Source organism: Thamnophis sirtalis, unplaced genomic scaffold (genome assembly GCF_051295495.1).
Source record: "Thamnophis sirtalis isolate CommonGarterSnake01/CBP01778 unplaced genomic scaffold, rThaSir2_p1.2 scaffold_8, whole genome shotgun sequence".
NCBI classification, from domain to species: Eukaryota; Metazoa; Chordata; class Lepidosauria; order Squamata; family Natricidae; genus Thamnophis; species Thamnophis sirtalis.
Window position 1 is genome coordinate 53,723,908 of NW_028261388.1, and position 13,110 is coordinate 53,737,017.

Consider the following 13,110-nt stretch of genomic DNA (forward strand, 5'->3'; position numbering starts at 1 on the left):
ATCAACACTAAACTATTTTACCATTTTCTTCACTCACTGAATTTTATATTCATTTGTCCCTTTCCATAAATTTAGAAATATATTTTTCTCATTATCTTATTTAAAAATCTAATATGTATAAAGTTGTTATACTAAAACTTCTACCAGTTCTCTCCCCAGAACTGCTGTTGCCTACAAAATTCATATGATGTTGATTTTCCGTACTGTAAACTTAAGTAAATTAAGATAGCAGTACTATTAAAACTGACTCTCTCTACTTCTACATTTCTTATTATGCATGTGTTAGTGCAACACTATCAACTGGGAAAGAGAGAACAGTCATTTAAGGATTAAATTCTGGCAGGTGGAAGCAAGATGGTAGAACATAGTCTAAGGAAATACACAGGTATCTATTGTGTTCTCTTCAGCTGTCCTGCCATTCTCAGATGGCAGAGACACTCTTATGACATGAGTACTGAAGAAAGACTCAACTATGACCAATCTGGCTATGGTACATAGAGGGGCTACCATGTTGCAGTCTTTAGAAGGTCAATAGTCTTGGGATGGCCCTCTCAGTTTGTGTTTGAAATGTATGGAGGTAGGGGGAAGGGGAGGGGGAAGGAAGAGAAGGGAGTAAGTATCTTTAAATATGTTTGTACAAAGTGAACTAAAATGTAGTAGCTAACCACACTATACAAAATTAAACAGTCTTGCAAATAAGTAAAAAGAATAAAATTCTGTATTAAAATTATCTACACCCATGGCCCCCAAACTTTCTGGCACTAGACACCAGTTTTGGAAGAAAATTGTCTTCCGTGGATGGCTGGGTGGGGCTCACATATGCAGATAGCAGATGAAGCTTCACTTGCTCACCCACCATTTGTGCAGCTTTGGCTCCTAACAGGCCATGGACCGATACCCGTCCACAACCTGGGGCTTGAGACCATGGATCTACATTGAATGATGCATAAGCAAATATTCTGATTTTGGGTTTAGGTGTCTGCATTTTATGTGTATTTAATTTATAAATATACGGATATCTAATGAAGTATATAACAGTGAATATTCTATACTAGAATATAAAGAAGAACCAGCAGTTCCTCCATAATGCATAGTTGTTTCAGCTAAAATGTTTAAATTAAAAAAAGCCCCTAAGCTTTTGTTTCAGGGATAACAATTATATTTATTGTAAATGCGAATTAGAATCCCAGTTTACTGTGAATCCTAGTTGGATATGGGATCTTCTATGTAAGAGTAAGTATGATATGTAGTTGTGTGCCTGATTTTTGATTGGATATGGCATTTAATAAGACATACTTAAGGTATTCTAGAATCTACCCATTCCTGTCTGATGATGGTTCCTTTCCTTAGTGAGAAGTATAGTTAAGGAAATCTGGTTAGGTACATACTGACTATTTGGATTCAGAATATATATTGATGTATTTCATTTAAAGCATACTGTCTTTTAAAAAATTGCACTATTTCTTCTTCATAATTGAAATCAGGCAGTTTTTGTTTAGGTTACAGCAAACCTAAATTACCTAATTAAGATCACTAGCAAGACTAAAATTACCTAATTAAGATCACCAGCATACTTCTATGAATATTGGATAGAAGCAAGTCCTACTGGCTTCCTACAAATTTCCAAATTTGTGCTTATTCCCCCACACCTCATTTATTGGCATTCTTCTCCCTTAACATCTTCATCTTTAAACAATACAATTCTCTCTTTATGATTCTTTATCACTTTCTCCATAAATATATTTAAACATCAATAGCATTTCTTCATAGAAAGTATTTGTTGATCCCTGCTGAATCACTAATATTTAATATTTTAGATATTGCTCAATGTTCCACCATAATTCCAATATTTTAATTTTCTATAAACACCAATAAAACCAATTACTAATAAAGTTTGATCAGTCCCAGTATTATATCTCTAAGTCCCCATAAATGTTGAAAGCTATAAATTTCAATATATATTTTACACAACAACAACAACAACAACAATAATAAAAATACATTTATGGAGATGCCAGAATCGAAAAAAAAAGAACTAGAAAAAATCATGAAATATCATGACCTGGCCATCGAAACTACACGGCTATGGATGAAGTATGTAACAGTGATACCCATTGTCATCAGGGCACTTGGCACTATGTCCAAGAATTTTACAAGATATATCAACAAATTGCAGCTTCCTGCAATAACACCAACAGAACTGCAAAAAACTACGCTACTCGGAACATCTTATATTTTAAGAAGGTACTTGGTTGATACCTAGGATGCTGGCAGCAAACCATATCAACCATTAGCACCAGTCGCTGGTATTTGTAATGCATTTTTGAATGTTCAGTTGGCTAAGTTTCATGTTTAATGAATAAAGTATATAATAATACATTTAAATATACCTAATCATAGACTTCCACCTCCGAGCCTTAGCATATTTGTGGTTATAATAAATTCTATTATATATCCATATGTGTGCTACTATTTTCCCAATTTACACTTTCTACTTTTTTCTATTAGTTTTTAATACAATCACCATATTACAAGATATTTTATCTCTATCCATCATCTCTTAGCTTTTTAGAATTTCATCATTTATTGATTTTTGGTGACTTTTTAATATTTTTCTCTTGGGATCCTATATTTCTTTCTAACATTTTTGGACAAACTTAATGTTCCCCATGCCTTACCCCTTGTCTCCTTCTGCTGCCTCATTTGGACACCCATCCATAACCCTTTCATTATTTTTGGAAAATCTTCCTTTTTCTCTCTGTTCTATTGTAAATTCTTAAGGAATTATCTATTTGATTCTTAGTACCTATTGCTACTGACTCTTCATGTTTTTGTCTTCTTGTGACTTATTTTGATTTGTTTCCTCCACCACTCCTTCAAATTTATCATCTGTTTTCTGAATATTATGTTCATCTTTTCCCACCATTTGTTGGGGATCTTCTACATTCACATCTTTATCTTTGAACAATCTCATCATCTCCTTATTCTCTTAAGGAGAATCATTAAGAATTTTCATAAATACCTTTAAGCATCACTAATATTTCTTCATAGAACTTTATTGTCTCCTGTTGGGTCATTTTGTACCAGTTTAATATATTAAAAATTACTCCATATACCTCTAATATTCCAATATCCCAATATCTAAAAACTCCAAAGAAGTCAATTATTAATAAAATTTAGTCAATCCCAGAATTATTCCTCCAAGTTCCCTAACTTTCTATTTCTTAAAGGCTATAAATTGATAATTTACAGTCTTTATAACTTTCCAGTTTACACCTTCCCAATTGTCCAAATTTTAAAGTCTTATTTGTCTTTTCTTCCTTCGATCACGTTTCTTCTTTTGGAATGTTTTATCAAGTAGCATTAGTAATCCAAATCCAAATTGGCTCACCGGGTTCCCTCAAGTCTTTCAAATCCACCTTCCAGTAAGCAATTTCAATAGGGTTTTAGTTATTTGCAATTTAATTTGTCTTAGAGATCTTCAAAGCTCACAAGATCTTTCCAAACATCCAACTTGCCTACTGAAATAGAATCAAGGTCAAGTGGCCTTCCAGGTGTTATTTACTTTCACTCCTTTTCTTTGTGTATCTTAAACAATTATTACTTTACTACGCTGCAGTAATCTTTTTCCTCCAGTAGATGACTCTCCTGCTCCAAATCCATTAAGCCACATGTGAAAAATAACAGCTTATTGTCAACCAATGGGGGGAGGTTTTTTTTTAGAAATAAAATTTAAAAAAAACCAGTTTCTCCTGCTAATCACTTTTCAAAGTATTCTTAAATCTTTTCCAGGATTTTTATATTTTAAAGATATTTCTTTCACATCTGGTTCTTTAATCTTTCTCTTTCTCCATGTATTCAATTGCCTCTTTCTTAACATTTAGAGATTATTTTTAAAAATTATTTTACTTTGATTAGGTCCCTAGAATAAAAGTTTGAAGTTGTCTCACTCAGTTTCAATGCTCTGTCCACGAACCGCTCCAGCACAAATCTTATTGTCCCAATTGTCAAAGCTTGTAACTTGCCAAAAATGGCCGTCATCCATACTGCCGTTTAGAAGAGCTTTCTTCAGCCCTAATGAGGAAATTGCAGTTTCCTCTTGATCGACGAAGCACCTCTCCTTCCTTACCACCCCTCCAGGGTGGCTCTGACCCCATAGAGTCTCCTGGCAAGCAGATACTGGCTGGTTTTCACGGAGCTCAATGGAGCTCCAATATTTCCAGGCGTTCTTGCCACAACACCAACTGTTTCTCCCATAAGCAACATAGTTCATGGGTAGCTGTACAGTTGAGGTTTAATAGTTCCAATGATAAGTCTGAACCTCTTACAGCTTCCAATATTTTTTTTAATTATGACTAATCCCCCCAACAGATTTCTGAGCATGACATACACTTACTGTACTACAATAGCTGTGTTTTTTTTCGTTATGTTGTCCTCTTCCTACCTTGCACAGTGAGCTGAATTATTCCACGATCCTCTCCATATGAATTGATGGCATGGCAGGAGAAGAAACCGGAATCTTCTCGGACTGTTGGCAAAATCTATATTATAGATTGAAAAGAAGAAAATGCATTCAACAGGAAACATTGAAATTTAGCCTATTCTTCACTGCAATATTTACTAACGTTCGGAAAGTTTATATGGTCAGTAAACAACATTGCAGCTACATCAGTATTGCTGCAATGCAAAGTCCCATATCCAAGAAGCTAAGCAAACTATAACAACTTACTGAAATTGAAATTATTTTTCTTATGTACATATTTTATATGGGTTAATAGAATATAGTATAAATCTTTATTACAATAGGTTATATTTTACATATAAGTTGTTCTTCCTTTATACAGTCTAAAATGACTGAGATACAATTCCTAGATTCTATTCAAACAACCTGCAGAACCTGTATTTTCTTAGCTGCCAGGCTAACCTACTATGGTGAGTAGAATATCAGGTCATATGGTTCCAAATAATTATTTCTTGTTCTTCTCATCAGAAAATCCAGTTCTGTATTACAATAATACAACATGAAAGGATAAGTTTAATCTGATTTTTATCCAGCAATTCTTTTCCAGTCAGTTTCTATTTTAAATTTACAATTTGTCAACAGATTGTTGGTGACTATTACAGCAAATATAAAATTATAAAAAAGCAGCTATGTCTTCTTGAAAAACTCTAAAATATTTCTTTAAATGCAGAATGGGTTTTTCCCCCCTATCTTAGTTACTGTCAGGGGTTTGTGTGTATTCTGCAGATATCTTTTCTGGATGCTGAATAAGACTTATTCATGCACAATTTAATTCATGCACAGATTTAATTCATGCACAAAATTTGATTAGGTCCTGTTCCTTGCTTGCATAAGAAGCATTTACATTTGTGTGTGTGTGTGTGTGTGTGTGTGTGTGTGTGTGCATACATCTGTTGTATTTTAGCACACTTGAAAAGATTACCCTTCTTAAGAAATATACAAAATTTCAGAAGAAATTGTATTGTAGTCTTGCTTATAGAAGGATTAGATTTATGTGGAAGACTGATTTTTCCTTTTTGTGGTTTATTTGCTAAGGCAAGATGTCTCAAAGTGTCCTGAGGATACCTGCAGATGCTAGGGAGGTAGGAATCCAATTTTTTCACACAGATAGCAAAAAGAGCACTGACCTATCTTAATATTTCAGTGTATCACAGTTCTTACTCCAATCATTAACAGTATCCCTACTCTTCCTTCGTTCTTCTCCCCATACTATACTTTCCTATGTATCTTAAACAAATTCTGCAGTTTCTTATATATCTTAAACGTTGTCTATAATCCTTCAGGATTGAATCAGTTAATAGATCTTATGTATGGAAGAAAGATGTAAATAAGGAAAAACCAACACATTTTTACACACAAGCCCCCTGGGTGGCAAAATGGTGCAGGGGTGCTGCCCCCATACATCCTGTTTTGGGCCTAGGAGGCCTCCCTGAAGCCCCCTGGGATGCATAATGGGACTCATGGGGACTCCTGGAATGGGCAGGGAAAGTTGTGAGCCCGGAGGGGAGGGGTGTGTGCAACAAGCTCCGGGGATGGTGGGGAAGGGGCTAGCAAGACTTATCTGTAGGCAGGAGGAGGCAGCTCAGTTGGGGCACAGGGCACAGGGCATCACGTGGCAGCTTGGGCAGGCAAGGCAGCTTGGGCAGACAAGCCACCCAGGAGGTGAGGAGTGACTGGGCTGGACAGGTGGGCAGGGGAAGTGACTGGGGAATTGGTTCATGACAGGCCTGGCTCTCTATCAGTTCCAGCGACCCAGGCCACAAAACCACTACCAGTTCGGCTGAACTGGTAGGAACCTACCACTGTTACATTTATATATGAATATGTATATCAATATACAGGGCATTATTTTAGACTAGTGGATTACTATCTAAATGAAAACTAATAGATGGTGACAATCTTAGATTTTGTTCCCATCTCATGTATAAAGGGTACCATAAAGAAATCTTTGGCAGAAACTGCCAACTTGCCTGGGTAGCACTTGAGTTGGCTCTGTATCTTTTGCTTCCTAGTGTAGTCTAATTGTGCTATCCTGAATGGTAGGGAGGGGGAAAGTTATCAGATTATTTTTTCTTCAGATTTGATGAACTGTAGAGTTGTGCAAAACGATTCAAGCTAAAACCATTTTGAGCTTGAAATATCTACTCTGTAAAGGTTGTTAACTAACTGGAAGTGTTGTGATGCTGTTCCAACAGAGCAGAGTGTTCCATCACTATTTTGGATACAAAGTCAGAGCAATGTCAGAATTTTTAGTATTGTCATTCTGAGCCCAAAATGTTAACACATATACAGTGAATTCTCATCTAAGGATGATGGAATTTCTGCTTGTTGGCAATGTAAGAGATGGAAAATAGGAGTAGGTCTGCGTGGAAGAGAATCTTCTTCACTTACTCTGGTAATCTGGAAAAAATCATACGTCCTTATGAAGAACATATGTAAGACATGCCTAAAAGAACAGATGACATGATTCTGAATTTTGTAGGCAAATAAAGTCTTGGATTCCATCTTGACTGGAGATAGTTGTACTACATCAGATCTAGAAAGCCTGCTGAAAAATTAGGAACTAATCCAAACTGAAGGGTAGTGTGGGAGTATTGTCAAGAGCTCAATGAACATAACCTGTTTATGCAAGTGATGGTGAAGCTCTGTGGCGGGACAGTACAGCAAAAAATCAAATCAAAACAGGTGCCTTTATGTTTGGACAAAATTGCTGCCCGTATTGTAAATGCAAATACCAACTTGGTTTTATCACCTGTAAAGTAGAGATGACTTCATCACCCACTTCTTTTGTAGAAACGAAATAGCGGGACATTTCAGGATTAATTATCCTATCTTCTTTCTCCCAGCGGACTATGATGGGTTTCTCCCCATGAGCTGTGCAACTCATCTCTTTCTTTTGACCCTGTGTTGCCAAGGTGGTATTTGGATAGGAGGTTATCATAGCAGGAACTAAAAATAAAAATAATACACATTACTAGTTGGATACAAATGTGCAACAGAAAAAAGGAACGAATTGCTGGATATGATGTCTCAATAGTTCACCTTATTTGTATCTAAATATATCAATATGTTATCCTTTCATCTTAGCCTTCACTGCCCTTGTGCCCTCTGGATGTGTTAGGATTGTATTTATGGAATATGGGAGACAAAGTGAGATACTGGTTAAAGTGTTAGATTAGAAGTGGAGAGATACAGGTTCCAGTAAATGATCAGGCACATCTCACTGGATAACTTGAATCCTTCACAACTTATCTCAAGGCAATTGTAGGGCTAATGCTATGTACTGTATCATAACTTGAGCTCCTGAAGAAAAGGCAGGTTATTAAATACTGTTGAAAACTAGAGTCCCAACTCATTTGAAGATCACAAATGCAGGGCTCTTTTAGGTACATTTAAGGAATTCAACACACCCACAGTGGTAGAGTGGATCACACGTCTTTTAAATGAATTTCTCTAATTGCTGTTTTAAAATGCTAATATTTGATGACATAAGCTTTATGCATATTAGCGCAACTGAAGCCTGTCTATGTCAACATGTTGGAACACAGTGCTTCCCATTGAAATGATTTCTGAAGTATAGCAAACTGATTTTCAAGCTGGCAAGAGTGAGAGCTTGGCTCTTTTCTGGATATCATAGCAAAAACAAACAAAGTTGAAAAGATTTTAAGTGAAAAATTAAATGCTTGTAAAGCATTGTTAACAACAATTTGAAATAGCTTTATTTACCATGCCATAAAGTAAATGGCTTTGTTCTATTAAAATTTTTAAAAAACTGAATTTATTTACAATGAAGAGATAACAGAGAATAAATTTATTACTACCGTTATTAGTGTTATAAATTATTTCATATTGCTTGAAGCTGGACACAATTAAGTGATATCAATTTGGGTATCACTTGTAGTGCCTTTATGGACACAATCTTCCCTTCATCTTCCATCAAAGTTGAAAGCATAAGTCTTGGCATACATAATGTAGCTACATACAACTCTCAGGATAATGCAGCACTGAAGATCTCCATGGTACAGTTAGGCATCAACAAATGGATCTGCATTTGACTACATCACTGACAAGTGTTCAGGGGCCCTTATTTATAGATCTCATACTTCTGTGCCTCACTACAAATAAGCTATGGGTGCTCAAATGCATGAATGTAATGGAATAATGAGGAGGAGCTTAACAACCTCTTCCCTTATAAATATTTTTCTGTTTGGAATACATTGATGCTCTGGAGAAAGCAAAACTAAAGCTGGACAGGCTCTGCTGATTCTCAAATGCCATTTTAATGTTGTGAGTTGAACTCGTTTCTGCTTCCTCCCACTTTTCGGAACATCATCCTGCATACACAGCTATCATTTACTTTTCAGATTTTGTTCTAAATGAAATTCCAGAAGGTTATTTTAAATAATTGACATTATTTTTCATATAATTTTCTTTGGAATATGATGGTCTATATTTTGAACAACAAAATATAGATTGCAACACAAATTGCAAAGCTGAATTAATTTTGACATCCCCGCATTTAAAATAAGGCAATCCCCAAGGCATACGTGTTCCTTTATAGTATACAAATGTTTTAAAAAGGACACATTCCTCTTCAGAGGCAGTTTTATAACACCCAGATAATACAGAAATTATTTCGCTTTCTGATTGCAATAGATGAAGCAACTGAAGATCTTGTTTAAAAGATCTGTAGACCTATACAATTTGATACCTCCTGTACTCTAAATGTTGACACTTTCACTTCCCTGAGTTGCAACTAACTTTTGAAAGCTGTGGACTTCATAGCTTTTCATTAATGAACTTCATGTTTAAAAATAGAACACTGGATAATGTGGTCACACTCATATGCTATAATGAAAAAGCATTATAGTAATTTTACTGCTTTCTCAAATAAACACGAATAGCCATTTCTACATGCCAAGCAAAAGTCAATCAAGGAAAGTATATGAGAATGCTCTTTTAAGGCAAAAGCATGGAAAATTAAATTAATTAATCTACTTGTAATTCATCCAGTTGTAATAGTTCTTCATTTTCAAGGTCAATAGTAAACATTTCTTAAATCTCATTTTTCTGCCATTAATTGGAAGAAAATATTCATTTAAGCTCATTCTTTGATTTCAGAAATCAGATAAGAGATATGGAATTCATTTAAAGTACAAAAAGACAAAGTTCTCTGTGTCCAATCAAACTGATGGAAGGAGTATTTAAATTCAGTACCAATAATTCAATAAAATATATTTTATTTCAAAGAGTCACTTCAAAATATTTCTTCTTTGAAAATACCAAGTATTACAGTGATGTTAATGGTCACTTCCAATTTTTCATAGAAAACAGTAAAAAAATCTTGGGATTTAAATTTTACGGAATTTATTGCAACACATTGCAGTCATGTTGAAAGCATCAAGGAGCTTCCGGGTTGAAAAGATTAGCTGGAGACATCACTACTACACGGCAGTTCCCCAGTTCAGGGTTCCTTTCATGACCCCAGCAGGAACTGGCGCAAAGGATGGGAGCTCGCCATGCCCCATAGCAGCACTTAGGTCTTGAATGCAGGCTTGCTAACCTCCAACATAGTATCCAATCACCATTTATAAAGGTCACACACTGTTTTGAACTGTATAAATTAGAAGTATGGGCAAAGCTTTCATTGCCAGTGCTTCTCTGTAAATATTATATTGCAACCTATAGAACGCAGCTATTGCTGAATCCATAGGATGACCTTGTCACACCTGATCACTATTCAGTACAGCACATTTTCCTAGTCAACATGGCTCTGAATAATGACCCTAACCCTAACCCTAAACATTTCCTCAGCCATTACACTTGTGAAATATGTGCGATACTACCCAAAATATATGGAATGTAGCAATGTTGAATTGAGGACTTATTAATTTTTCAAGACATACAGGTACTGTATATATGCACACATTCTGATTATTTCATTACACAGAAAACACATGACTACTTTTGATAGGGGGGTGATGGAAAGAATTCCAAAAACCAGATTATATTTTTCCTCTACTTTGTTTTTGATAATGCAGAGAAATACAGTGGGAAGAAAGATGAGGGAAAACCTCCTTTGGACATGAAACTTTCCATCCAGCACAAAGTATTACACTTAACAATTATGTATATTGTTATTATTGCTTCCACTGATGAATTCTGAAGTCCAAGATACCCAAAAAGCAATACTGTAGCTTGCTTTCTTCTACCATAACATGTTCAACAATTAAAATATTGCATGTTAGTTATTCCACATATTCTCTGTACTTCTCTGCATTTCTCACAATAATTTTTTGATGTAAAATCTTGAATTATGTAGTTTTCCTGCCTTCAATAGAGATTCCAAAAATTCCTCCAATAGGATCTCACCCTTTGTTTTCCACTTTGCTAATAGTTGAGTGCTAATGCCCTAATTCATAGATTTTGTACATGCATGTGCAGACATGCCAAACAGAGGTGGGTTCCTACTGGTTCAGACCGGTTCAGCTAAACTGGTAGTAAATTGGCAAACTGGGTCACTGGAACCGGCAGTGACCCAGGCCTGCCACACACCCGAACCAGTTCTCCTATGGCGCCACCATCTTGATTTTCAGTGCATGCGCAGAACATTTTTCATTGCAGAAATGTATTTTTGCCCTTTTTAAATGTTTTGCACATGCACAAACCTTTTAAGGTGCAAATGTGCATGTGCGCGGAGCAAACATTTTTGCGTGCTAAACCGGCAGTAATGCCGGCAGCAACCAGCCCTGATGCCAACAGTTATGACCCAGGCTTGGCGTGCAAGGATCACGTTCTAGGCAGAAGCTTGATGACATTTATTCAACCACCATCCCCCACAATCCAGCAAATCCTGGCCATTCTCCAAAGTCTCTGCCCACAAGTTACCTTTACAGTCCAGGAGTAAGGCTCAAACACACGCGCCTGCACACACTTCATGCAGCGTTCCGGCAGTTAAAGTCTACAGGAGTAACACCACTCCAGGGGCAAGAAGTGACCTCAAATTTGGTAAAGTTGAATGTCAAGGCAAAAGATCAAACCGCATTCTATACCAGCAAGGATTCTGTGGCATCTTCTCAGAGCCATGGAGCATGTTGTTGTGAAATGCAACACTTGTTTCTGACAAAAGCCCCTCTGCACAGCATCCCCTAAAATGCTACTTTCCAGGTGATCCTCAGGAGGGGAGGGGCATCTTCCTCCCGAGTAATTGGGTTGCCTTGCATTGACTTTGCCTCCTCTCCATTCTCCGTACTTGGGGATCAGGTGGGGGAAGCATTTGCTCATCTCTGGAGCTCCACCCCCTCCTCTGCTCCATTGCCTGCCCTTTCCATCTTCTCTTCCCTTCCTCAGTCAGTCTGCTCCCTCTCTTCCTTCCTGCCTACTCTTTCGAACCCCAAGGGGCCTGGGACTGCCTCATCCTTATCCCCAGGTCATTCCTCATGAGCCATAGGGACTATTTTTTCTCCTTTGATTTTGTTATTGACTTATCCCAGTTGCAAAACTTAAATTTGCTATATGCTAGACAGCAGCTTGACAGTTGCATCTCAGCAGCTTGACAATTGCATTAATTTCTTTAGTTATCAAAATACTGGTTACATTAAACTCAAGCAAATGAATGGATGTTTGTTTATGGAAAGTATGGCACTATTTACTTTGAATAAATGTAAAAACTACGAGAGGACAATTTTTTTTCTTGCCTGGCAAGAAAATGCCTGTCTACTTGAAAATGTATGTAAGTGAAGGGAAAACAATAGAAATTTGGGAAGTGTAATCTGATACACTGACCAGATTTACAGAAAGCATGTAATGAAATGAATATACTTCAATTATGAATGCTTTACACTAAGGTAGAATTTAAACTTGAATGCTGATTGCAATAAAGAATGGTAAATGTTGGAAATGGGTTTGTGAGAATAGATAATTGAATTGATCCACATTGAGCATAAAGACAAGGATATGTCATATCCATTTTATTGCTGAATGTATTCATAAATGAACATTTATGGAATTGTTTTAGTGATGTCAGAGGCATATTGATTAGTAAAATGAATGCATGCAATTTATTCTAAGTAAATATTGCTGTGTTTTTGGCTTAAGATATAAGCAAATTGCAGCAGGATAAAAAGATGCAATAAGGACCAATGAGGAACATGGATACAATGAGGGACATGGATCTGAATATTAAAATATCAAAGATTAAAATATTTGTGTTTCATAAAATAAATAATTACAAGCTACAAGCAAAAACTGAAAATTTGGGGCAAGAAAATGAATTAGTGTTTCTTTGTAAAATGTTTGCTGAACATGAGAATTGTTAACATGCAGAAATGATGATAGAAGGGCATCAATCATGGAACTGATTGCTGGTTATGTTGTAAGTGAGTGAGTGAGTGAGTGAGTGAATGAATGAATGAATGAATGAATGAATGAATGAATGAATGAATGAATGAATGAATGAATGAATGAATAAATAAATAAATAAATAAATAAAATTTGATGTGGATTATGTGTGCAGCAAAGCAAGAAGAGCTACAATGCAACCATTTTCTTCCCCATTGATTCCACCTATCTTTCCCTTCCAGCCATTA

General features: G+C 36.1%; 1 protein-coding gene across 1 annotated transcript in view; it reads right to left on the reverse strand.

The window, feature by feature from the left end:
- The window catches only part of DSCAM (DS cell adhesion molecule), a 370,319-nt gene that overhangs the window by 102,808 nt on the left and 254,401 nt on the right, over nt 1–13,110 (reverse strand). The window contains exons 12-13 of the mRNA XM_087721673.1: nt 7,275–7,471; nt 4,445–4,541 (exon numbers count right to left, since the gene is read on the reverse strand). Coding sequence (XP_087577799.1) covers nt 4,445–4,541; nt 7,275–7,471 — 294 coding nt within the window. The remainder of the gene's footprint in view (nt 1–4,444; nt 4,542–7,274; nt 7,472–13,110) is intronic.